Source organism: Capronia epimyces, assembly GCF_000585565.1.
Source record: "Capronia epimyces CBS 606.96 chromosome Unknown aczIQ-supercont1.2, whole genome shotgun sequence".
NCBI classification, from domain to species: Eukaryota; Fungi; Ascomycota; class Eurotiomycetes; order Chaetothyriales; family Herpotrichiellaceae; genus Capronia; species Capronia epimyces.
The window spans coordinates 340654-365316 of record NW_006912905.1 but is presented as its reverse complement, the minus strand read 5'-3'; the positions used below and the strand labels follow the sequence as shown (position 1 = coordinate 365316).

At 54.2% G+C, this 24663-nt stretch overlaps 10 protein-coding genes across 10 annotated transcripts; 4 read left to right on the top strand and 6 right to left on the bottom strand.

Moving 5' to 3' along the window:
• Nucleotides 1-172: 172 nt before the first annotated feature.
• Nucleotides 173-1552, top strand: A1O3_01958 (uncharacterized protein; the record flags this gene model as incomplete). Its single annotated transcript, XM_007732101.1, has 1 exon — nucleotides 173-1552. The coding sequence occupies one exon, from the start codon at nucleotides 173-175 to the stop codon at nucleotides 1550-1552; it is 1380 nt and encodes a 459-aa protein (XP_007730291.1).
• A 589-nt stretch (nucleotides 1553-2141) lies between these two features.
• Nucleotides 2142-4419, bottom strand: A1O3_01957 (kinesin family member 22; the record flags this gene model as incomplete). The annotated part of the gene is made up of 2 exons (XM_007732100.1): nucleotides 2142-4150; nucleotides 4206-4419. 2 exons carry the CDS (start codon nucleotides 4417-4419, stop codon nucleotides 2142-2144), a joined length of 2223 nt encoding a protein of 740 aa, XP_007730290.1.
• A 243-nt stretch (nucleotides 4420-4662) lies between these two features.
• On the bottom strand, nucleotides 4663-5295 carry A1O3_01956 (uncharacterized protein; the record flags this gene model as incomplete). Its single annotated transcript, XM_007732099.1, has 1 exon — nucleotides 4663-5295. One exon carries the CDS (start codon nucleotides 5293-5295, stop codon nucleotides 4663-4665), a length of 633 nt encoding a protein of 210 aa, XP_007730289.1.
• A 14-nt stretch (nucleotides 5296-5309) lies between these two features.
• On the bottom strand, nucleotides 5310-8319 carry A1O3_01955 (uncharacterized protein; the record flags this gene model as incomplete). The annotated part of the gene is made up of 5 exons (XM_007732098.1): nucleotides 5310-6839; nucleotides 6873-7588; nucleotides 7642-7755; nucleotides 7808-8025; nucleotides 8093-8319. 5 exons carry the CDS (start codon nucleotides 8317-8319, stop codon nucleotides 5310-5312), a joined length of 2805 nt encoding a protein of 934 aa, XP_007730288.1.
• A 1858-nt stretch (nucleotides 8320-10177) lies between these two features.
• Nucleotides 10178-10799, top strand: A1O3_01954 (uncharacterized protein; the record flags this gene model as incomplete). The annotated part of the gene is made up of 2 exons (XM_007732097.1): nucleotides 10178-10347; nucleotides 10427-10799. The coding sequence occupies 2 exons, from the start codon at nucleotides 10178-10180 to the stop codon at nucleotides 10797-10799; spliced, it is 543 nt and encodes a 180-aa protein (XP_007730287.1).
• Nucleotides 10800-11610: 811 nt separating this feature from the next.
• A1O3_01953 (uncharacterized protein) lies at nucleotides 11611-12786 on the bottom strand (the record flags this gene model as incomplete). The annotated part of the gene is made up of 1 exon (XM_007732096.1): nucleotides 11611-12786. The coding sequence occupies one exon, from the start codon at nucleotides 12784-12786 to the stop codon at nucleotides 11611-11613; it is 1176 nt and encodes a 391-aa protein (XP_007730286.1).
• Nucleotides 12787-13238: 452 nt separating this feature from the next.
• A1O3_01952 (uncharacterized protein) lies at nucleotides 13239-17122 on the bottom strand (the record flags this gene model as incomplete). The annotated part of the gene is made up of 2 exons (XM_007732095.1): nucleotides 13239-13479; nucleotides 13533-17122. 2 exons carry the CDS (start codon nucleotides 17120-17122, stop codon nucleotides 13239-13241), a joined length of 3831 nt encoding a protein of 1276 aa, XP_007730285.1.
• A 356-nt stretch (nucleotides 17123-17478) lies between these two features.
• On the top strand, nucleotides 17479-19504 carry A1O3_01951 (uncharacterized protein; the record flags this gene model as incomplete). The annotated part of the gene is made up of 2 exons (XM_007732094.1): nucleotides 17479-17731; nucleotides 17790-19504. The coding sequence occupies 2 exons, from the start codon at nucleotides 17479-17481 to the stop codon at nucleotides 19502-19504; spliced, it is 1968 nt and encodes a 655-aa protein (XP_007730284.1).
• Nucleotides 19505-19863: 359 nt separating this feature from the next.
• On the bottom strand, nucleotides 19864-21146 carry A1O3_01950 (microsomal epoxide hydrolase; the record flags this gene model as incomplete). The annotated part of the gene is made up of 2 exons (XM_007732093.1): nucleotides 19864-20555; nucleotides 20609-21146. The coding sequence occupies 2 exons, from the start codon at nucleotides 21144-21146 to the stop codon at nucleotides 19864-19866; spliced, it is 1230 nt and encodes a 409-aa protein (XP_007730283.1).
• A 745-nt stretch (nucleotides 21147-21891) lies between these two features.
• On the top strand, nucleotides 21892-23434 carry A1O3_01949 (uncharacterized protein; the record flags this gene model as incomplete). The annotated part of the gene is made up of 2 exons (XM_007732092.1): nucleotides 21892-22035; nucleotides 22088-23434. 2 exons carry the CDS (start codon nucleotides 21892-21894, stop codon nucleotides 23432-23434), a joined length of 1491 nt encoding a protein of 496 aa, XP_007730282.1.
• Between the last annotated feature and the right edge of the window lie 1229 nt (nucleotides 23435-24663).

Sequence of the window (24663 nt, the reverse complement as noted above, 5' to 3'; positions counted from 1 at the left end):
ATGAGCATGGACCGGCCACCGGTTCCTGACGATGCGACATCGACATTTGTTCCTTAGAGCACTTCCACTCCCACTTCCCAGACTTCGACTTCAGCCTCGCAGTATCGGCATCAGCATCGCCCAAATCCACCTGCGTCCGCATCCCCATCCCATCCCCTTCCACCACTCAAACATGAGCACATCTACCTCTACCTCTCCCGCTCCCCATGTCTCGCCCTTCACCACCGCCGTCGTCTCGTCGATGCGCCGACTCTATCCCGAGGCGCTGGCCGACAAATCCTTCGACAACACGGGTCTGCTCGTCGAGGCGCCCTTCATCTCCTCCCGACCGCGAAACCGGAATTCGGTCCTGTTAACGGTCGACCTAACCCGCGCCGTCGCCCAAGAGGCCATCGAGAACAATCATTCGGTCGTTGTCGCCTACCATCCCATCATCTTCCGCGGGTTGAAGTCAATCACCGCCGATGACACGCAGCAGTGGTCCATAGCCTTGCTTCTGGCCCACGGCATCAGCGTATACTCTCCACACACCGCCGTCGACACGGTTCCAGATGGCATGGCAGACTGGCTTTGCGACATTGTGACAGGCAAAGTCGACGAGTCCGAGCCCGAGTCCGAGCCCGAGACTCATACTACAGCGGCGCCGCTGTCATCGCCGTCCGATACAGAAGTCACTACATCCGAGAGCGCGCTCGACACGGAGCCAGACTCGAAGCCGTCGACGAAACCAACCTCACCCTCCGCCGGGGGCCATGAGCAAGATGCCCTGCCCGACCCGTTCGTGTCTCCGACAACGCCCAAGGCCAAAGGGCCCCCCAGAGCCACCCGTCCTGCTCCTGCGCATAGAACATACTCCAAACCCACATACCCGCGTCCGACGTCCAGTTTCCATGCCGCCGTGCTTGCCCATTCCCGAAGCGTGATTACGCCTTCACCCAGCGCCGCCCTCGCCGCGGCAAACCAAGTCGCCGCCTCCGACTCGTTGACACACACAGCCTCCAATACCGGTGCAGGAAGGCTAATTGAGTTCTTTGAACCCCAGCCACTGACACTCCTGATTACGCGGATCGCTCACGCCATCGGGCTACCCAAGGGATTTGCGGTTGCCATTCCTCAGGGCCGGAGTATCGAGGACATGCACATCTCGAGTGTCGCCACGTGTCCGGGGAGTGGAGGTGGCGTGGTGAGAGGGTGTCGCGCAGACCTGGTGTTTACCGGCGAGCTGAGCCACCATGAAGCCCTCGCCGTGACGGAAAGGGGCGGTTGTGTAATCACGCTGTTCCACTCCAACTCGGAGCGAGGCTATCTCTGGAGCGTGATGCGAGAGAAACTCGAGACCGAGCTCGCGGAAGAGTGGGCGCGGGTGAGGAGGAGGAGCCGGGACGAAGAAGGCGTCAAGAGTCGGTCGTCGTTGTCAGTGTCGGCGCAGCTGAAGGAAATGCTCGAGGACGAGAGTGTGCAAGTGGTGGTGAGCGAGAGAGACAGAGATCCCTATGGGATTGTGGTGCTGGAAGAAACGGCCGTGGAAGGGATCCGGTTTGGAGGCGACTGATGGACCGAGTCGATTTCAATTACTCACTTTTTCACACGCATCGAGCGGGTTTCAATGCCGCAGACCTAGATGCCACTTCTTCGAGCAGGACACATTGCACACTTGAGAGCGAGGGTGTATAGTGCTGAATATAGTATAGCACAGCACAGCCTGGGTCGAACCGACACGACAATGACCAAGGAGACTACGTTCAAGTTCAAGGTCAGTTCAGGTTCAGGTTCATGTTCAGGTTCATGTTCAGGTTCATGTTCAACTTCAACTTCAACTTCAACTTCCCACACCCGACCATACAGTCCCATCAATGACCATGGTCAAGGGCAGTGAGTGAACTTGTATTATACACTCAAAGCCTAAAGGGGCTAAAAGATAGTCTGGTCGTCTGGTTTGTCTAGGCGTTCAATGAATCAGTCCAACAGTCCAAGTAGGAGAGAACCAAACAGAAAGAAATAAGAACCAAGAACCAAGAACCAAGAACCAAGAATTAAAGAGAGCAATCCAAGTCCAAGCGCTTAAAGCAGGCCAGGTCGGAAACCCCCATCGACCGTCCTGTCCAACCCGGTCAAATAGAAAGGAATGATGAATGCCTATCTCACACAACAACACCCTCTCTCATCGTCTCCAGCGTCTTCTTGCCCACCCCGCGTAGTCTGGTCAGGTCGGCCCAGCTCCTCAGCACGACATTCCCGACCGTCCCGTCAGTGTCACACTCGGCTTCGGCTGCCAAATTCAGATACTCGACAATCCCCTCGGCACGTTTCGCCCCTAGCCCGCTCAAAGTCTTGATTCTCGAGACATCGCGTGTGTTGATCACGTCGAGAAGGTGCTGCGTCCGCGGCGTGAGCGTGCCAGTGCCTGTGCCCGTCCCCGGCTGCGCCTCTGCCTCTACATCTGTATCTCCCCCGGCCAATCCCCGTTGCGCCAGCGGATCCGGCGACGAAGCTCTTGCTTTCCGCCTCTGTTGTTGTCTCTGTTTCCTAGGCCGAGCCCGATGAGAAGGCCCGTCTTCGTCGCTGTCATGATACGCCGACTCCTCGCCGTCGTCATGGAAACTCTCGTCGTCGCCGTCATTCTCGTGGCGACATTCCTTGCCATGCGTCCTGGACGAACTCGGTTTTTCAGGAGGCATAGCCTCACTCTCTGCCCTAGTCCGCGCCAACTTCTCTTTCAGCCGTTCAATTTTGCTCTGTAGTTTCTCGTTGTCGGGAAAATAAGGTCGTGCGAGCTCATACATCTTCAATGCACTGCCGTCCTCGCCGCGTGCCTGGTGCTGTTTGGCCATAAATAAATAACTGAGTCCTTCCGCTCGTTCTCCATCCTGCCCCTCTAGTCTCTTCTCGATACTGTCTAGACGTCGTTGCACTTCCTCGGAGACATTCTTTGCCGGAGCAGGATCAGGAGCATTTAGCGTATGAGCAGCAAGAATCTCCGACACTTTCTGCTCTACCAGCGTCTCAATCGAAGCTTTGGTCAACGTGGAGGGCTCTGGCCCACGGCGGATAAAGCTCGGAGTCGGGCGAGAGATCTTACTTGGACGGCCGGATCCAAGAAAGGAGTTGTCTGCAGTGCGCTTTAACGGTGACGACTTTTGATGATTGGTAGGTTTGCTGCGGTCTGAATACACAGCAAACGCCTTGGCCGGTTTCTCATTTTTGGTGGACGCCTCGCGGGTCGCAGTGAGATTGACATTGACACCATTGTTCAGAGGACGCAACGGCTGGCGTTGCGTTGTTGCTCCAGTCAGGGCTGCTCCTGTCACCGGGCGCGATGGCCCTTTGAAGATAGGTTCGTTTTCCACCTCCCGAACCTCGATTCGTTTGGTTCGGTTGGCAAAGTTCAAAGAGCTGAGCGTGTCGAGATGGTATGACTTGACCGGAGCCAGATTGAGGATCATGACCGTAAACCCATTGTTCTGGCCCAGCGACAGGATTCTCGTCATCTTTGACTCTCGGTACGGAATCCGCTGGTGTTTCTTGCTGATGGCCTCCACACACTGCGCCAGGACAAACAACGACTTGTTGATGCTTGCAGATTCCACCATTCTGTCCTTTCCATTTCCTGTTCTTCGATTGTCCTCGGACCCGGCAAGGTCGATGGCGGAAGCCGTGCTGACTCTGGTCTCGGTTGGGCTTGTTATGGTGAGCTTGACGCACAGAATGGCATGCGACCGGGACGAGTGGGAGTTGAGCTTGGTCGCACCCGTGCTGCGGTTGGCGTTGGCCTTGTCATAGAGAGCCTCAAAGTCTTTCAACGATCGGCAGGGCACTTCTGTCAGTCCAACCACCACAGTCTTGCCACCTTCGGCTTCCCGGATGGGCAGCCCGGTGGCGGTTCTCTTCTCAGGCGCCTCGAACAAGTCAAAGACCCGGTCATTGTAGATCTCGTAGTAGCTCATCGACACTGCCACGGTGGTGTCCCCTTCACTGCTCTTCTCGATGGCTCGACTCTTCCTATAGATGCTGCTGAGCAGGCGGGGGATCATTCCTCGGTCGGCGAGTGACTTTCCGCCGCGCATAGTATGGGTTTTGCCCGTCCCGGTCGAGCCATAGGCGAATATGGTGACATCGTAGCCAAGGAAGAGGTGTTTGACTGTCGGGGCGACTGGAGGGAGATATTAGTGGCAGGTGGCAGGCATTGCGGCAGTGAATCAGCATACCTTCGGCTTCGTATATCTCCTGTTGCGTGGCGCTCTGCTCATACACGCTGTTGAATTGGAAGCTGAACTCTTCGGCCAGGTTCTTTGGGTTGGGAATCTTGATCACGGTGGGTGCGCCGTCTGAGCCGTGGTGGTGGTGGCTCGTTACAATCTGGTCCTTTTCCAATTCCGACTTGAGAAGAGGCCGAATGCGGGCGACCACTCTGACGCTCATTTTGGCCTGGTAGGACAGATCTTGAGGTCTTGAGGATATGACTTGGTCTGTCACCGTGGCCGTAGCTTGACTGTCGGCGCAGTTCAGTTGTATGTGTAGTCGAAACGGCACCGACCAAGACGCGGACGTTGATTGCCAAGCTGCGATTGGTCGCCAGGGCAACGGCCACAGCCTGAGGCTCAGCCTTGTCATGTTCAGCCTTGTGCTGCAGAACGAATCTACAGTAAACAATATTTCATCTCTCTATCTGTCCATGCCACCGCCACCCGTGTTCCCGTGTGCCTGCAAAAGGTTAGCCACCACTCGGTGGCTGCCTTTGTTTGCGAACTCGATCGCTCGGAGATATTGTGCCCGGCCTGCTCCTGTGGTCTCCACGCCCGCCGCAAGCAGCATCTCAACCATGCTGATCCGGCCATGTTCTGCCGCTGCTTCAAGTGCAGTTCTGCCGTTCTCGGGCGGCGCAGCCGCGTTGACATCAGCGCCGGCCTCGATGAGCAATGCCGCAATGCCCACGTATCCGCCCATCGCAGCAAGCTGTAGCGCAGTGGCACCTGCGTTATATCCTGGTTTCTGATTCACATCGGCACCCGCTCGAATCAGTAACTCCACGGTCTCACAACGTCCCCGCTCTGCTGCTGCCTGCAGAGCACTTCGTCCATACTCCTCAGAAGCTGGTGCATTTACTTCTGCACCAACCTGAAGCAGTATCCTCACAACCTCATCGTTGCCCGACTCTGCAGCAGCCTGCAATGCAGTCCGTCCACCGCACCAAGAAGCCGGTGCATTTACCTCTGCACCGGCCTCAAGCAGCATCTTCACAACTCCATCATTGCCGGACTCTGCTGCAGCCTGCAATGCAGTCCGTCCAACGTCCATTGACGGGCATGCGTTCACATCAGCCCCGCATCCAGGATCATTTGAGCTCTACCATCCGCATACCTTGATGCATATTGTAATGCTGACCATTCCCCATAGGCTCGTTTGTCAACGTCCGCATCTTTGTCCAGCAGAAGCCGGATAGCCTGGCACGCAAAGAAGGAGGCAAATTTTTCTCCCATTGCCGCAGCAAGCTGAAGAGGCGTCCGAGCCTGTCGTGCAGTTGCATCTGGATCCGCGCCTGCTTTAAGTAGACACCGGACCAATTCCAACTCACCCTCGATGATTGCAATTTGTAAAAGGGTGCGCGTGCCATCGTTAAAATTGACATCAAATTGATCGCCGCCTGTCTCAAGGAGGAGGGTAGCTATGTCGTGATAGTCGTCTGCCACCAAGTCATAAAGCACAAGGCTTCCAAATCTTGTAGCGGCGAGCGAGCTGTCATAGGTGAGCAGCAGGAAGAGGGACTCAACGTCATCGGCAGAGCCGCGAGTGTCCCTCTCTTGAAACAGCGTCCGTATTACGTCCAGAGAAGGGAGGAGGTCAACACCTGATTCGATGAATGTTTCAACATAGCAACTGTTTTCACTTTTTATCATGGCTCTCAGAATCTTGTCATCAACCGTCGCTCCCATGGATATCAGCCATCGGACCATGTCGTCCCTGGTGAACCGGATGAGGCCTTCTGCGACTTCATCAGTCTCTTCGAAATCGCCCCTTTCACAACTCACGACCGCTTCAAGGGGGGAGCCCAGCGTACCCACGATGCTGGGTGTGCTCACATCAACGCCAGCCAGTACGTAGCTTTCCATCAGCAGCATATCGCCACAACTTGCCGCAGTGAAAAGGCCGATGGCGTCGGCATGGCTGTCGGTGGTAGCAAAACATGTTCGATAGGTTCGCAGCATCATATGGAACGTCTCGTAGTCCTTGTGTCGGACTAGTGGTTCGAGGACGCACTCCAAACAGCTTTCGATCGAGCTGTCGTTGTAATCGGCAGCGGCTTCAAGCAAATAGCGGAACTCCTCACTGGAGCCCTCAATCCAAGCCCGAACCCTAACGCCAGGTTCAGGCGGTATGTCCAGATCAATCTCAGCTCGTCCCGCCGCTTTCAAGAGCCCCGCAAAGGTGTGCAGATCTCCTCGTTGTATTGCCTCTTTCGCTGCTGATCGGAAGTATTCTTCCTCTTTCGGCGGCCTGGATTGCGAAAGGCATTCGTACAGTAGCAAAATGGTCTCGCCAGTCGCCACTTGCAAATGTTCCCAAGCACGCTGCCCAGAAAACCAGGAAGATTTGAGATCGAGATATCTCTCAACTGGGCTCCCAAGCGTCCACACATGGCAGAGCAAGCCACTATCTCGTCTCGTTACTGCCTTCTGCAACAGGACTCTCCCGAGCTTGTCCGTTTTGATCAAGCATGGATCCGCCCCAGCCTGCAAAAGAAACTGGACCACCTTAGGCCCATTCCTGTTTAAGGCTATCGTGATGACGTTGTTCTTGTAACGGTCTAGGCCGTTTATATCCGCTCCCGCTTCCAGCAAGGTCTGAATTATTTCAGTGCGTGAGGCCTAACTCACATCATTTTTGAGTAATGCGCATTGCAAAGCTGTGCCACCAGAATCAGCTGAATGAGCATTGGGGTCCGCTCCATATCGAAGCAGTAAACGGACCACCTCACAATGCCCCCTTGCTGCGGCAGCTTGTAGCGGGGTATGCTCTGCATTCTCGAACGTTGACATCGCATTAACATCTGCGCCGAACTCCAACAACTTCTTACAAGACATCAAATCAGTTATTTCGACGCAATGCCGAAGAGCAGAACACCCCTCCCTTGTAATACGGATGTTCGGATCTGCACCCCTCCTCAAAAACTCGGTCATCAGCCGACAATGCCCGCGAATTATTGACGCTTTGAACAGCCTCTCTCCAAAGGCTTGCAGGGTAGGGTTTTTGATGGAGAGACAATCCAACAACGCCCGCTCCTGGGAAGGTCGTGAGTTCATGCTAAGGACTTTTGCCACAGCTTCACCGTCGGTGAGATGGTTCGAGATGGCGAAGAGTAGTATTTTGACCAGCTCGGCTGGTGAGGTGAGCAGGTCCTTTCCCGCAAGGGGGTCCTGCCTGGCCTGAAGCTCGTTTTCGGGTGTGTTGGGAAGAAGGGCTCGGAGATAGGAGTTGAGCTTATTAGCAACTTGGGTGGGCACATTGGGTGAAAGCACCACATTCCAGCCGTTGGAGAGCCGCAAATCACCTGTTATTTTTACAGCCAGCAAGCCTGGACTGAGATTCGGAACTGCCGCCCATGATATGTCAGTTGGGCCTCGTAGCGACTAAGATTTCCCAGACCTTGATATATTGAAACCTTGTACCACAGAAGATCAAGATCAGTCGCAAATCGACTGTTCTGGGTGTCTGTCGGCGTCAAAACTTGAATGCCCTCTGGTGTCTTCGGACTCTGGGCTAAGAATGGTCAGCAAAGCTGCAGTGTTCTCATGGGACAAGTCTGACTGACCGGAGGCAATTCTTTCAGAGGTGCTCTGCCAGCCATGGCGACGCGTCTCCGTACGGACTCTCTTTGCGGGCTGCAAGACGCCATGCGCATAAACATTGCTCTCATTTTTGCCACTCTTTTTGCGCTTCTGCAAACGATGGGCCACAAATTTCCATTCATGGCTTTTGACATTTGTGCGCAAGCCCCAGCTTTTGAATTTGCGCTTGTATTGACCTTCGCTGGAAGATAGTCATAGTCAGATTGTGAGATTTTGTGGAGATCAGAATTGTCAGTGGTGCTTGTTACCTTTTCTCGAAGCCGAAGGTCTGTTTCATGTATTCCATTATGTCCTGGAGAGACTTATCTGCCATGCCATGTAGATGGCGCAGGACTTGTTCATATTCGTTCCATTGATCCTCCTCAAGATCGGGATTTGCAGCATCCGCTGACAAAAGCGGTGTGCAGCTAGGAATCATTGACTCTATATGATCATCGGCGTCAGCATTGGTGTGGGTCGTTGTGAGAGGAGCCATAGTCGCGGGCGCGGCTGTAAACCCGGAGAAGTCCAAGAACCTCGACGTAGATGAAGAGGCTACGTCCATGCTTGGTATTAAGGACGGCCCGAGTATATAGCTCGCGTGTGGGTCATTGTAATGCAAATGTTGCAGAGTAGGGAGACTGCCAAGCTGTCCAAAACTTTGGGGATGTACTATTGCCTGTGGTGTGAGATCCAGGGAGGTCGTCGCAGTCAAACCGAACTCATAGCTTTCATCGATGTGAGTGTCGTATGGCCATTGAGGGACGACATCGTCGCCAGATTGTTGAAGTCTGCCATCGCTAGGCATGGCCGATTGCAGTAGTGGTGCGTCTGGTAAATAGCGGGGATAGCATGTAATTCAGCAATCCTTGAGTACACTTGAAATACTGGGACTGTAAAGCCGTTGATGTAGCACAGCCTTGTCACATCAGATAGTTTGGAGTCAAAGACGGGTTGGGTTGTGCCGTTCATACGGGAAGACAGGTCTGGAAAAGCATAATATGGTGAAAGGAGAGAAGGAAGGGGTTGAGAAAATGGAAATTGCACGAGAACTTATAGAGAGTTCTCGATGATATGATGGCGAATCCGTATGTAGAGTCGGTCAGATCAGAGCGGTCTCAACACTGGGGGTCTAGCTTCTTGGACGCAGGCAAGCCACCGACGCCTTGCAGGTATTAGTGTGATCCAGTGGTCCATTCACGTTGTAGAATGATGTGACGCAGTCACCAGACGACCAACAGGAACGGAAGCCAGGTTGTCATGAAGCACCGCCTACCTGTACCTGTCGTTTCTTGATGGGATATTGGTCAGATCCAGAAGTTCAAGCCCCGCTTTCACAAGCTTTCGCCCGTGCCCGTTCGGAACCATCTTCAACATGCAGCCGCAATCGTTGGGGCCTCCTCAGGCAATTTCGAATGCTAAGCAGCGTCGGAAGACCATAGTCAATAGACAATAGGCAATAGGCAGCAGGCAGCAGGCAGCAGGATGCCGGACCAGTCAATGCGGTCCAAGATTTGGCTGGCGCTAAATGGTGGAAGTTGTCCGGCATTGGGGATGCAGGATTCAGATGTCTGCCACCATCCCAATACGAATGTATTAATGAAAGCGAACTCAACCTGAGACAGGTCCATACAGTGTCCAGTATCCAGTGCCCAGTGTACACAAGGGCAGGAGAAAAACATGTACGTACGTAACATGCATGTCTGATCAAGGTTAATAAGGTTGACGGCCGAATCCGAACCCGGAGAATAGATAATCCGGTTGCCCCAAGCCACCAGCCACCATCCACCCATCCACCACCAGCTGGCACTTTGCGGCGATCCGCCAAACACAGAGAGAGAAGACACGCCTAAGGAATCTGAGGCCCCAACCCCAACGGGCAAACATCCGCTTTCGATTCGGCATCAAGAGGCTCACAGGCCGCGTCGTGGCCGGCTGCGATTGACTCGACTCCCACCCTCACTCTCACCTCGACGAAGCTCACCACGTCCACGTCGAAGTCCACGTCTGTCCTCGGGTACCTCAGGCTGCGCTCTTTGCAGCCTAAGCTACAGCTAGCTACTTGCTGCTGCCACTCTCGCTTTCGCTCTCCCTCTGCCTATATCTTCTATACATATGCCACATCGAGCACGATCGCCGTTACCCGTTCCCGTCCACCGAAAGCTGTCCCTCCTCCACCACAACAAACAATAGCCTGCGTACGCAATACCAGTGCTTACTCCCAGCAATCCCAGCGACCACCACCACCATACACATACTATTAATACCGACACCCTAGCATACGTTTCCACACATAAAGCGCACTTGCACCGTGCGCACCGTGCTCTCCGTGCAGTCCCTCCACATCCTCCAGCATGGCGACCGAGACCATTTACCGCGAACGAGAAGTCCGAAGACGGTATAGATGGCCGGAAGTACAATTGAATCTGTGGATTTTCATAGTCCTGGCCGGAGCTGCGACGGTCTTGGGCATAAATGCGTGGTTCATCTCCGTGCAGAATCAATTGAGGGTTGGAGTTCCCTGGTATGTGCACGACCCCTGTGCTGTCAAAACGGATCATCCACACTAGGAAACTGACACTCTGGGGCTTGTGTTGCGACAGGCTTTTTACCTTCGCCGTTGTCGTCGGTGGTCTGACGATTTTGTTTCTGATCATCATCCTCATCCTCGCCCCTCGTCGCATGCTGATACCTGGAGGTATCCTCCTTGGCTCCTTCATCCTCTTTGTGTTGTGGGTGACGACGCTCATCGAAACGGCCATCCAGCTGTACGGCGATGGCAACGTCAACAGCAATTGCAACAACTATGTCACCGGACAAGAGTACACGGGTGTCTCGATAGAAACGCTGGCCTGGCTGACCCAGAACAATATATGTTCATGTTGGAAGGCGTCTTTTGCCTGGTCCATCATCTTGGCCGTTTTGTTTCTGTGGATGATGATCTTATCGTGGCAGGTGCAGAATTACGATGACTGACGTGGAGGGCGACCGGCGACTCGCCACTTTCTCTCGGGAGACTCTTTTCAACGCGACCACTGAGCATATACGGATGGGATGTTTCGATGCATTTACGGATTTAAATTGGAGCCATTGTGTTTCTATCATGTATATACGCACGCGCATATTTGGCACGGGAGTTTACGGCTGGGATGTCGACATAGCCTTCCTTTGATCGGCAACCCTGAGCGAGCGCCATGCCTGCTGACATTTCCGGTCATGATGGTTTTCGAGTTGGGAAAAGTGAGATACGTTGTTGGGTCGGTATTGCAACCATACTTGACACCGAGTGTATATAGGTACCAACCTCACCAGGGCCATTTGGAAAATGCCTGCCCACACCACTCTTGAAGACACTACCGCTTTCCTTGTCACTGAGTTACATTGGATGTTTCAAGCCACGTTTGTACCGACGTGTATGATCTCGCCTTGCCTTTGCGACAATTTTGCGTCGCCCAATGGTTGCATCGGGGATTGGATTGGCAGCTTCTCAGGATCGGCCCTAGGAAACTCTACCTTAGCAAGGTACATGTACATGTATTACATGGTATCTCGTGACCAAGGCTCCGCGAGGCTTCGATCCCCTATACCCATGAGATCTCTCATCATGAATCACAAGCACTGTCTCACGCCTTTAGGGTCTGTCTTCTCTGCAGTCCACTGATGCCCTTTTCTGATTTTGAATTGGCCTGATAGGATGCCCGCAAATCAAATCAGCCCAACCCAACCCAACAAACACATACCATGTCGTTGCTGGTGCTTCATGTCATCAAGAGAGTTATTTCTTTATTCAATCCTTCAAGAACTGGGCAATCTGTTCGTTCATAAACTGCACGTCCTTGGGGTTGACGCCTCCGCCGGCCATATGGCCCCACGAGCTCTCGATGACGGCGAGCTGGCCATGCTTGAGGTACTTCAACTCCATCTCCGAGTCCTCGGGTGGAAAGTACTGGTCGGTGCGGCAGGGCATGAGCAGGACGCGGGCCTGGATGCTCTGCAGAGCCTTGATGTAGAGGTCGTCGTTGGGGATGGCGCCGCCGAGCTGGCTGACGCTGACTGGCGCCGACGCCGACGGCGTGTGGTTCTCCTCGCCCTGCTGCTCCTGCTCCTGCTCCGATCCGCATCCGCCTACGGCCCCGACGCTGCCGACATCACCCATCTGCCACATTCTCGCCAGCACCAGCAGATCCTCGGCGTCCCAGAGGAGATAGGCCTGCTCCCGGGCGAGGATCCAGTCTTCGACGGTCTGGACTCCGAAGGCGGGACTCGTGAACGCCCTCTCGCGGAACCAGGCGGCACTGGTCAGCCAGGCGGCATAGGCGCGAGCGAAGGCGCGCAGGCCGCGCTTGGGCACGACCTCCTTCAGGTTGACGCCGACGGCCTCGCCGCGCGCGGCCTTGTCCTTCATGGCGCGCCAGGCCACGTAGTCGATCGAGTTGGTCAGCGCGGCCACGGGGCCCTCGAGGAAGGCGTAGTTGTGCAGGCTGGTGCGGGCCGACGAGCAGATGGCCACCACGCGCTTCGCGAACCCCGGGTACATGACCGCCCAGTGGTAGGCTTGCTGCCCACCCATGGAGAAGCCGACGACCGCCTCGAGCGACTGCACGCCGAGATGCTGCGTCAGGAGCTGGTGCTGCGCCCGCACCACGTCCGAGTACTGCAGCTCGCCGGGCGCCGGGAAGAAGGCCTTGTTCGACGCACTCGAGCTCTCGCTGTTGCCCAGCATCGCCACCACCACCACATGGTAGCCGGCCAGCGCGTCGTTCGGTCCACCCGTGAACGTGAGCGTGCTGTTGATGAGCCCGGCGAAGCAGGTCGGGATCAGCACCACCCCGCCGCTCGACGCCGCGTTGTAACTGCGGTATGCCACCCGCACATCGTGCAGCGTCGTGCCGTTGGAGAAGGCAAAGTCGGGAATCTCGTAGTATTCGATCCCCGTCGCATCGTATGTGGGTGCGGGAGGCATGCTTGGGGGGTGGCCTCAGGCCCTACAGCTGCCAGAGGGGCTTTGGAGGCTAAAGGGCTTTCCTCGTCTGACTCTTTCGTCTAGGCTCTGGTCCGGCTGAGGCCCTGCGCAGGCAAGTTTGTGGGAGGCGCTGGGCCAGGGCAGTGAGCAGTGAACATCAATCGAGAGCCATGTTTGAATATTAATGACTGGGGGAGGAGATGTCCACCAGCAGCCTGCGCCTCTAAGCCCTCGGCGGAGATCGCCCCTGCGCCTGTTCACCTCCAGTTTGGTGGTATGGTTATTGAATATTAATCCTGTTCATTTCACTCGAGACAAATCCCTACAGCAACATTGCTTCGGCGCCTTTTGTCACGATATTCTACTCCGTAGTCGGTCGTCACGTCGTCATGCTACCCAAACGCCTGTCAAACACTCAAAGGACAACTTGAACCGCATCGCAGCCTGCGGCCTCATACCTCCAGCATGCGGACCCTCGATCGGGGCTTTGTCTGCCTTGCTCGCACCAGCTTCAACTCCTCGCCCACGAGTCGGGCATCCCTCCATTGCTCCTCCATGTTGCTCATGCGGATGGCCGCCATCACCACAAAGACGCCCGCGCGCAACTTCTGCACCGGCTTCAACTTGGCCTCGTACTTGCGGCTGTCGAGAGAGACGCCCATCTCGCCGAGGATGCGAAGATCAACTTGGTTACTATCAACCGGGTCAGCGTCCTGCAGTCCGCAAAAGGAAGGAGTTGAACATACCATTGAACTCTCATCGCCTCGGATTGCTCCAGGAAGCCTTTGCTCCAGGCCAGGTCTTTGCGGAGCCGTTCCTCTCTCTTACACTTGGCCTTCAACCACATGATCTCCTTGATGAGCCCTTTCATTTCCTTCGCCCGGATCTCGTCTTTGCTCGACTTTCCCGATGTCAGTCTCTCAAGCATGCTTTCATATCTGCTCTGCAGGACTTCTAGTTCATTCTCGACTGCATCAGCCTTCCGGTTGGCCAGGCTGCGCTCTTCCCGAAGACGTCGAAGTTGCTGTTTCATTTCACGAGCTTCACTGTCGCGAATCGAGAGTCGCATCGACATATCGTTGGTGTCTTCGTACTCCGCCCGCAAGCGCTTGATTTCAGCTTTCAAATCTCTGATCTGTCGTTCACGCTTGCGCATATCTTCCGACATGTTGTCCGCTTCGTCTTTTTCTTCACGTCGACGACTCAGCTGCTCCCGCAGATCATGGACCAGTTCCTTTTGCTCTGCGACTCTTGAACTGAGTGCCTCTGCTTCGGCGGTACGGGATTTGACCAGATTCTGTAGGTCGTCAAGCTCTTTCTCGATCGTCGAAGCTCGGCGAGATGCTCGCTTCAAGTCACGATTTTCCGAACTCAAAACCTTGATTTCAGCTTGAGCTTCCACAAGATTCTGACGCATTTGTGTCATCTCCTTCGAGTGAGAGGGAGGTGGAGAGGCAGACGGAGATTTGGCTTTGTACTGCGCAAGTCGGGCTTCGTGTAATTCTCGCTCTAGGTCGTTGACCCGCATCTTTAGGTCTCGGTTTGCCGATTTCAGCTCTGTCTCTCGTTTGGCCGCTGTCGTTTCGTTCTTTCTCGCCTCCGCCAGGTCATGCTTCAGTCCAGAAACATCGGCCGCGGGAGAAGATATCACCTTGGATCGATTCTCTAGCAGGGCTTCGAGCTCTTCCACTCTGGCCTCCAGCCGAGCGATCTTGTTCTTGGCTGAGGTCAACTCACGCTCTTTGCTTTCCGTACCTGCAAGTTTCTGGTTGCGCAACGAGTCGATTTCCGCCTGCAGGCGGTTCTCTTCTTCACTGGCTCGTTCAAGTTCCGCGTTGATCTCGTCTTCCAGCGCCTGGTTGGCTTCGGCGAGCTTGTCCCGGTCGGTGGTGAGGCGTGCAACATCCTTCTCAAGCTTTACCTTGAGCCGCTTCAACTCACGCTTCTCTTGGTCGACGTTGAAGGTATCGTCATTGGACTTCTGGACAGTCTCTAGTTTTGCTTCAACACTATCGCGTTCCTTTTCAGCCGCTTTCAAAACCGTTCTGACATCCCGCAATTCCAGGTTGACCTTCGCCAGCTCCTCTTGCATCGATTGCTTCTCTTGTCGCAAGTTTTGTACCTGGGCGTCGGCATTGGACGAGTGCTTCTGTTGCAGCCTCTGCGCAAATTCATGTTCCTGCTCAATATCTGCCTGCAGCACTTCGATCTCTTCTTCGAGCTCAGCCACCGTTTCCTTCAAAGCAGCTTGTGCTCGAATGGAAATCCGAAGCTCTTCTCTGGCGTTGCTCAGTTCGGTTCGGCTTTCGTCCGCAGCGCTTCGTTTCGCCGCAAGATCTTGTTGGAGTTCCTCAATCTGTCTCGAGAGCACCTTCTCCTCCTGCAGATGCCGTTGTTTCTCGCTCTCCAGGGCTTCTTGGAGCTTCATTTCGCGCCCACTGAGTGTCCCCTGCGCATCTTGAAGCCTGTCCACTGTGCGTTGGAGGCCTTTCGCCTTCTCCTCCGCTTTTTGAGATGCCGCTTCAAGCGTTCGCTTCTGGGACTCCCATTCTTCCACGTCAGCCGCATGGTCGCCGTCCTTTGCATTGATTTCGCGGTGCAGTCCGTCGATTTGCTCATGAAGGAGGTCAATCTCGTGTTTATGCTGCGTTCTCAGTGTGTTGTCGTTCTGGGCAGAACGCTGCCTCTCCTCGTCTAGAGCATCTTCAAGGTCTTGAAGGGCTCGTTTGGCTTTGTCGAGGTCCTTCTGCAGGTCGGCAGATTCCTTGGTCAGAGCGTCGTGACGTGTCTGGAGCAAGTCCTTCTCATCAACTTTGATCTGTAACTCTCGTTCGACGCCCTCGAGCTGTTTCGTCATGTTGGTGAGCTTGCGGTCAAAGGTGTCGCGCTGTTGTTGAGAGACCTCAAGCTCTTGCTGCAGCCTGCGAAGGTCAGACGCTCCTTCCCGCTCCATCTCGCGAATTCGCTCTCTTAGCTGTTTCTCCGACTCCGATTGCGCACGCAACTGGGCCTGCACAGCATCGTGTCGTTCTTGCAGCTCGTGGTAGTCGTCTTCTAGCTTGTTTGCCTTCTCCTCCAACTGTCTACTCAGGCCTTTGGTCGTGAACGACTTGTTGGCCATCTCATCACGAAGCTCATCCAGGTCCTCCTCGGCTCTGCGTTTCTCCTCAAGAGCCTCTTCCCGAGTTTCTTTGGCTTCCTGTGCTTCCGCCGTCGCGCGCTCGAGACTTTCTTTCAGGTCTTCGACTTCTTGTCGCGCCGACTCCAATTCATCCTCAAGCGTCGCGGCGTCATTGGATTCTTTGCTTGCCTTCATTTTGAGCCCGTCGATTTGATCATCTCGCTCGTCAATCGCGCGATCTTTCTCGCGAAGGTCAGTCTGCAAGTCCTCAATCTCATCCTTGAGCTTCTGGATTTCTGATTGCTCCTGGTTGGCCGTCAGTCCCTTCTCCGCCTCCAATTTTTTGATTTGGTTGTCTCTGGCCTGGAGGTCGGAACGGAGGGATTCCAGTTCAGTTCGGAGATGTTCATCCACTTGTCTCTGGCGGATTCGTTCTTTGTACTGTTCAAGCTGCAGCCTGTAGATCTCTGCATCTCGTTCAGCTTGCGCAATATTCTTCTTGAATTTGTGTAGTTCGCGTTGCATTGTGATCCTGTTCACTTTCAAGTCGGTGTTTTCCTTCAGCGCAGCCTGGTTGAACTCGTTTCCACGCTTGGATAATGCGTCTTCCAAGAAATGGATTTTCATCTTCAACCCGAAGTTCTCTTTCTCAATCTTGTCAATGATGTTTTCTTGTTCTCGCAATGTCATCATATTCCCGTCATTAACGAGGCCGCCAGCGTCGCGTCCGGGAAGGGGCGCGAGAGGTGTGCTGTGAGCGCTACTGCTGATCTGCTGCGGCATCGGGGTGTAGTCGACAGCATTGCCTGCAGAGCTCGAAGTGTTCTCGGCCTCGAGCGCTGACAGGTCGGCTAGTCTCTGCTGCGCCGGGGTATAGCCATCTTTAAGGTATGTAAGAGGGGTTTGCGAGCCTGACTTCTTGCTAGAAAGGCGACGGGCAATGTTGTTCCTCATGGCGCTGCCCATGATGGGGGTGAATTCGGACCGGCGCTGGTTGCCGTTCGGGAGCAGTCGTAGAGGGTCTCGAGGTGCTCCAGCTCGGGGAGTTTTGAGGTTCATGCCATGGCCTTTGGCGTTCCTCATTTGACTGAGCAGGTCTCCATGCTGTGCAGGCGCCGCGAAAGACTTCTCGGGCGACAGCGTGGCCAGAAAGTCAGAGCCAGTACTGAGACGAGAGGCCTGGTTTGTTTGCGGAGTATTGATGTATTGATCCATGATGGTGATGGTGATGGGCTCCAAAGCCAGAGGTAGAATTCCCGTTGCCCAAAGAATCCCACTTCAGGGTCGCCAAAGCAATATCAAATCCAACGTCAAATAAACATACTGCTGGCGATGTAAACAGGGCACAACTGGTTGGAGTTTTGATGCTTCGGCCTCAGAGCGGATTGTTTTGTTCCTTCTACTTTGGGTCACTACCCCATTATCATGCATTAGCGTCGCCCTCCCGCCTTGGCACGAGTATTGCATGCTGATTGGCGGACTGGACAATTCTCAGATTCCAACTGTTCCATTTCTTCGAGTTCATCGATTTCGTGGTTCTCTGCCTCTCGCACATCTGCATCAGGGAAGATATGCCGCCGACTGATGAAGACATTGCTTGGTTTCGCTCTACGTTTCATCCCATCCCTAAGCCCGCGCTCCCCGACGACTGCATCGAATACTCCCTCTACATAATATCCCCCTCACTCGATACGACCAACGAGTTCGAACCCCGACTGCGCCTCCGCGAGGTACAGAAGTATGCAACCGATCTCCACCGGCAGTATTTGAAGGATTATATCTGGCAGCGTCAGGGCTTCTCTCTGGAGATAAGCAAAGAGGATGGTGAGGTCTGTTATCGCGTGGACTGAGCAGGCCAGACCATACTAACATATCCATCCAGGCCTAAGTTTTCTGCGCGGTACAACCGAGTATGGCGATTCAGTGGAAGATGAATGGGTGATTGTCTGGCTCCTCCGAGAGCTGACGAGAAAATTCCCGGATCTCTGGGTCAAAGTCACGGATAGTGATGGCGAATTCCTTCTCATTGAGGCTTCGGGCACTTTGCCTTCCTGGTTGGAGCCTGATGTGGCCGAGAACCGTGTATGGATCAACAATGGACAATTGAAGATTATCAAACCGGCCAGTGGTGCAAGGACCTCAAAACGAACAGAGGAGAAGCTGTCTCTTCCGGAGGCGAGAGATATACTGTCGCAAGACCCGAGAAGGTTGATGCATTCGACAGGAATGGAGGAAGAAGCCTTCTTCCGACTCAGGAATTACCCTGCACAGATTGCAGAGAATATGCACCACGCAATCATCACTCTCCCGCGGAAGGTGGCGTATCTACTCCACCAGAAACCAGCCTACATCGCGCCGACTGCCGAAGCATTCTATCTCCGAGACCCCATTGCCTTGAAGCCACTACAAAGCAAGGAGCACAAAAACAACATGATTCTCAAGCCGGAGGATTTTGTGAATGTCAGTGTCAAGTTCCCTCGGGTAGCATATGCACAATTAAAGTCACAGGATTTCCCACCGCCTGCTGTCTTCACCGGGGCCATGCCGTCCCGGACAGATGCGAAGGCATACGTTCGAGTGGAGACCGGGATGAAAGTGACTTGCGGCATGGAGATGTTGTTGACGGATTCGCAATATCAGGATCGACCTCAAGTCAGAGAAATGAAGATGCTGCTGGATGACCTAGCATCGGGCGACGAAGCACTGCCCTCTGATGCTGACGTTGACAATTGGGAGCAGCGAGATGACGACGAGAAGTGGCTTGATATTAGCTTCGACGACTTGGAGAAAGAGCTCGCTGGCCGGAAGGGACAGGCCGAGAAGAGCAAGAAGCCCGGTTTCGGAGACAAAGCCGCTCAAGAGAATCTACAGAGGATTGTGAAACAGTTTGAGGAGTTCCTGAATGATGAGCAGGCCGGGCCCGAAGGGGCTGGCTTCTTTGACGAGGACAGTGATGAGGACGTGGCCGACGACGATGATGATGACGACGACGACATTGATGAAGATAAAGACGCCAGTTTCGGGGAAGATGAATTCACCAAAATGATGCAGGAAATGATGGGGATACCACCCGAGGTGATGAAGGAGATGATGACGGGCAAACTTGGGCCCAGTGCACAGGATCCCGCCAATCGGTCCGGACTGCGTCCGCCACCTGATGATATGGGGCACGTTGAAGAATTGGGAACGTCAGGCTCCGAGGCAGATGAAGAAGAGATGCAGAACTTCATGAAGCAGATGGAAGCGGAACTTCGAGGGACAGGTGTCTTGAATCTCAATTCCTCGTCCAAACAGGCCGCTGGCAAGGATCCGGCAATCAAGGGTTCAGTGCACACTGACGATGATGAGGTTGAGGAGTTGTCCTCTGACGACGACGACATCGACAATGAGATCGACGTCAATCTCGCCAAGAATCTACTGGAGAGTCTCAGGTCGCAAGCCGGGGTACCTGGCCCTGGAGGGAATCTCATGGGCATGATGGGCCTCGGGCTGCCGAGGCACGAGCCAGATGAGGACGACAGTGATGGAGGACAGCCTGGGCCGAGTGGAACCGCCAGAAGTGGTGGGAGCAGACCGGAAGGCTCCAAAGGACGATAATGTGAAGTTCGCGCGGATGCAGAAGCCCATACTACTCTTGAAGCTCTTAGCAAAACAAGTTTTGAAAACATGCTGGATCTATATTCTTTAAGAATCGATCACAATATTTTCCAGATATGAATAGAAGAGGATTTTTAATGCTTTTAATAATGATTAGTTTCATTTACTGTTATTTTAGGTATTTATCCTTGTATTATTTTAGAAAGTTGCAAATATATTAAGTGGTCACATGCTTTTAAATATATTGATAGCAGGATTTACATATAATGTAATGAAGCAAGATGCAGAAGTCCAGCCGAGTAATGAATGATTCCGGTCCCGACACAGCTCTTTGAGCAGAGGAGAGCGCCACTGATCAATCAATAACCGTCTCTGCCGTCAACTACTCCATATGCGCCACCTCCCTTGACAAACATGTCTCGCAGATCGGCTACAATATCTAGGGGTCGCTCCCATGCGGCAAAATGGCCGCCCGTAGCGTGCTCCCTCTCAAACACACAATTCCCCACGGTTCTCGTCCAGGTGCTGGGAAGCACGTGGATGTCGCGCGGGAAATGACTGATGCCAATCTTGACCGCGGACTGCCACTCTCGGATCTTGTCGTGCGTGATGCGCGCACCCCACGGCCCGCGACGGCCTATCTCGTAATAGATCCTGCAACTCGCCGCGGGGCCGGCGGTGCTGAACCAGTAGATGCTGACCCAGGTACAGATCTCCTCGTCGGTCCAAGGATACGCGTCCGTCCAGTCGTGCAGTTTCTCATAGATCCACGACAGCAAGGCTACAGGGCTGTCGGCTAGAGCGTAGCCCAAGGTCTGGGGCTTGGTCGACTGCAGCAGGTTGTAACCATAGCCTTCTTGGAGAAACCATTCAGTGCGTGCAGCACCTTCTTTCTCCCGTGTCGAGAGTGGCCGGATGGCTGCTTCGGCGGCCAAGAGAGGATTCTTGAGGAATGTAGGCTTCGACCCCATGTCCATGTTGAAATGAGTGGCTTTGCAGTGTCGAGGGTACAGTAGGGACATTGCTCGGGTAATGGAATATCCCCAATCGCCTGTCCTTGTCAGCAGGAGAGCTGGATTTGTAGAAGGGAAATGGGAGACCGACCGCCCTGAGTGACGTATTGATCATACCCCAGCTGCAACATCAGCTTATGCAGCGTCTCGGCATACTGTTCGAGGGCGAATCCTCGTTTCTTGGTGCCCTCGGAGAAGCCGAAATTCGGCAGGGACGGTGCAACAACGTCAAAGGAAACCTGGTTGGCATCGCTTCCCGATGATAACGACTCGATGATCTTGCTGGCCTCGAGGAAGTGTCCGGGCCAGCCATGCACGAAAAGGAGCGGGGTTGCCCCTTTGACGCTTGACTTCTGGTGCAGGAAATGTATCCTGAGACTCTCGTATCCTTCACATTGGATCGATGTCACAAATTGAGGAAGACGGTTCAGTTCGGCTTCGGCCCGGCGCCAGCTGAAGTCGTCACGCCAGAACTTTGTCAAACGCTGGACATCAGCGAGAGGTGCTCCTAGGTCCCATTCCGCTGACTCTAGCTCATCCGGAAATCTAGCCTTTTCGAGCTTCTCACTGAGGTCATGGATTTGTGAGTCTGGAATAGAGATCTGATATGGCTGTACTGGAGCAGACATGATGAACGACAAAGATAGGGGGGTTTGTTTTGTTCGACTTGCAAAAGATCTGAAGAGTGAGAGTATTTATCGGTAGAAGGGCTCACCTTTTGCTGCGACTGCGGGGTACGTGCCTCTTTCTTTTTACTAATATGTGGCGTATCTGGACAGACCACTTAGGTGCCACTTACAGCATTATTGACAGCAATGCTTTGAAATGAATTGGACGATCGATACGCGCTTGCTAGGCAGTCATCCGGTCGGGTCGAGGGCCTGACTGCGGTCATTGGTCAAGCATTGTTAAGCCTGCGACGTCGCACAATGAGGTCAACTCGAGCACGACCATCATCAGCAGATCCTCGACCAGGGTCTCTTGCAAATGCTTGTGTGGAGTACGCAGTAAGGAGTATTGATAGTACGTAGGGATATCGATGATGTTAGCGGTGTGGACGGAGTATTAGTCATCCGGGGTTCTGTGTCGGCACACCTTCCCTTCTCAAAACTTGAATGAGTGACGCCTGCCAGTGACTGCGGCGTTCTCTACACCATCTTGCGATTCCCCCAACGTCCAGCAGGATGAGAGGGCCAACTCGTCCTACCCATTGCCCAGTCTGGCGTTTGTGCATACACATACACGCCGGGGAGAGGTCGCCCATCTGCTCAGGAACCTCGCTCCGGCAATCTTCGCCCATTGACACTGGCTAATTCCTTGCTGGAACACTCATGACAGCCCCCCAGCAAGACCTCCCCTTCTTTGACCTGCATGATGTCCGGTCCTCAGGGAAGACTGAGCTTGTTACACCCGCCTCGAAATGTCCAGCAAATAACAAAGGAGGCACAAGACTACGAGTATGATGCCTCGATCCCCCTCCGCTACTGGCTACGGTCAGCCCAGGCGATGTTGAAAGAGGTAGCTAGTCTCGACTTCGCCCAACGCTGAGCAGAACTGACGCTCACTGTAGGCAGAGATATACGTGCGCGAGGGAGATGAAGAAACGACCTATCTCCTCCTCTTTCGACATGCCCATCTCATCCTGTCCCAGTTACCCGCCCATCCACAAGCACGGGATAAGGCCAACAGGCTGCTGCTGAAAGAGGCGGAGAAAGAAGTTAACCAGAATCTAAAAGTGCTTGATCTGATAAAGCCCCGGATAAACGAGAGATACGAACGTTACGTCAGAATTTTGAAAGAGAGGGAGGCCAGAAGGAGTGCACATACACAGACTCAGTCTTACGGTGACTACAGGGGCCAACAGCCAGCGCTGGACCAGAGAGCCGAACCGCTCAAAGCGTATGAGCATCAGGACCTTGCAGTGCGATTAGCCCAGAAGGAGATTTCCCGACGAGCAGCTAATCGTCAAACTGCCCCGACATCAGCTGCTGATGGGGATGACTTTTCGCGGAGGCTGCAAGAAATCCGTGCTCGAGTCGAAGGAAGGACGCAGCCCGGTTCGCTGGACTCGGAGAGCCGTCCTCGGGCCTTTGCAGCCAACAACCTCACTTACAACTACCCCAGCATTCCTTCACACCATGCGCAACTGGTGCCGGGCCTTCCAGTGCCGCAAGGGCCCCGACCTCTTGCTCAGGGAGAGCTTCCGGTTCCTCCGCCGGTAATCCCGCCGAAACCGGGTAGCATCGTGATTCAACCACCAGCAAGGCCGGAGAAAGTGCCAGAACAAATTGCATCTAGGTCGGCGACACCTGAACCTGTGCATACCTTCGCTCCGGCTGCGTACTTGGAAAATGGTACGCCACTCCGAACGATCTTCCTGCCTCCCACGTTGCGGACCACCTTCTTGAGACTTGCGCACAAAAACACGCTGGCCAATCTGGAGACCTGCGGGTTTCTCGGGGGCACCCTGATCGCAAACGCATTCTTCATCAGTCGACTTATCATTCCATCCCAGACGGCAACTTCGGATACTTGTGAGATGACGAACGAATCACAACTGTTCGACTATGTTGATTCTGAAGATCTCATGATTCTCGGATGGATCCACACCCATCCTACTCAGACATGCTTCATGAGCAGTAGGGACTTGCACACTCACGCTGGGTACCAGATGATGCTGGCCGAAAGCGTTGCAATTGTATGCGCGCCTAGTAAAGGAGATACAATGCACGGAGGTGACTGGGGAGTTTACCGGCTGACGGATCCTCCGGGAAAGAAAGCTATTCTCAGCTGTAATCAACCAGGAATCTTCCATCCTCACGACGTTGAGGATATTTACACCGACGCAGTGCGACCGGGACACGTGGTCGAGGCTAAGGGAATGGAGTTCGAAGTGGTGGATCTTCGGGAAAGGTAGCGACGGATGGGGCGCGGTGGTTGGTGGCTTGTTCGTAGTCGGGCCCTGTGGTCAGACATGGCTGAAAGCTTGAGATCGCCTGGGCCTCGCCAACCCTCTTGACTCTCAGGAGACTCGAAATCTACTGGACAGGTCCTGAGCACAATCGAGGAGACTCAGTTGAGCTTGCCACCATGATCGAGCATTATCTAGACTGGCGACCTTGACAGCAGCGAAGGGTCAGCACCCTTGGAAGGTGTTGTCTTTAACTACACTTCTAGTGTACAAAGCATGCCCGATTCATTCATGATTTGGACATTTTATCATCGTTCTAAAATAACATTTTGTGGTAGTAATCTTGGTCTAGTCTCGCAGATGGGAGCCTTGCAAGGCCCACCGATCGCGCCCTCCTATCTTTGCATACGGAGTATGATATTCACAGGCGGCCTACAAGCCACAAAACGCCATCGACTGCCATGAGGATGACAGGGGTTCTCTTCAGCTGATCCGAGGGGAGAAGGGAAACAGCGATGCAGGGTTTTGAAGCAGCCGTTCGAGTCGGGATCAGACACCATTGGACGCGACGCTAGCGGCACACCAGCTAATGGGTAGGCCCTAGGGGAGTAAGTAGGTACTCTAGAGTCTGCAGGTAGGGGTAGGGGCAGGGGTAGGGGTGTTTGGGAGTATTCCTCCGGCTGCCCGCCAATGCAGGAACAATGCATCGGTGCCTGGGGATGCTGCCGATCGGGGGAGAAAGCAGAAACCTTCCCACGTCACGTCGCCCAGCGTCGTAGCGACAGGGGGGCGTGTTTTTGTTTTTCTCCTGCGCATCGGCTGGCTGTGGCACCCAGGATGGAATCGAACAAAACCCTGGCCTAAGTGAGTCAAAATAGAATCAAACAACGTGGCAAACTTCAATAACGTGACACCTCCTACAATCATCAATATAAGGAAGGGTACGGAGGACGGATCCTGGTGTTTAATGAGCAGAGGACTATTGATGAGAGCAGATTGGAAGGACAAAAAGAGAGCAACGCCAGGCACTGGACAAGCGCTGTTGTTGGTGCGTGGGCCGGCGCCCTGGAGCCTTTAGGCCTGGGGGAGCCGCTAACAGGCGTCATCGAAGAGCGGCCGGCACCCGCCTTAACCAAGACAGCTAAGTGTGGGTTGCCACCATGCCCAAAGCGTGCCTAGACGGCCCTGAAAGCAATTTCCGAGGGGGCCTTTGAGTTGGACGTGTTTCTGCCTTC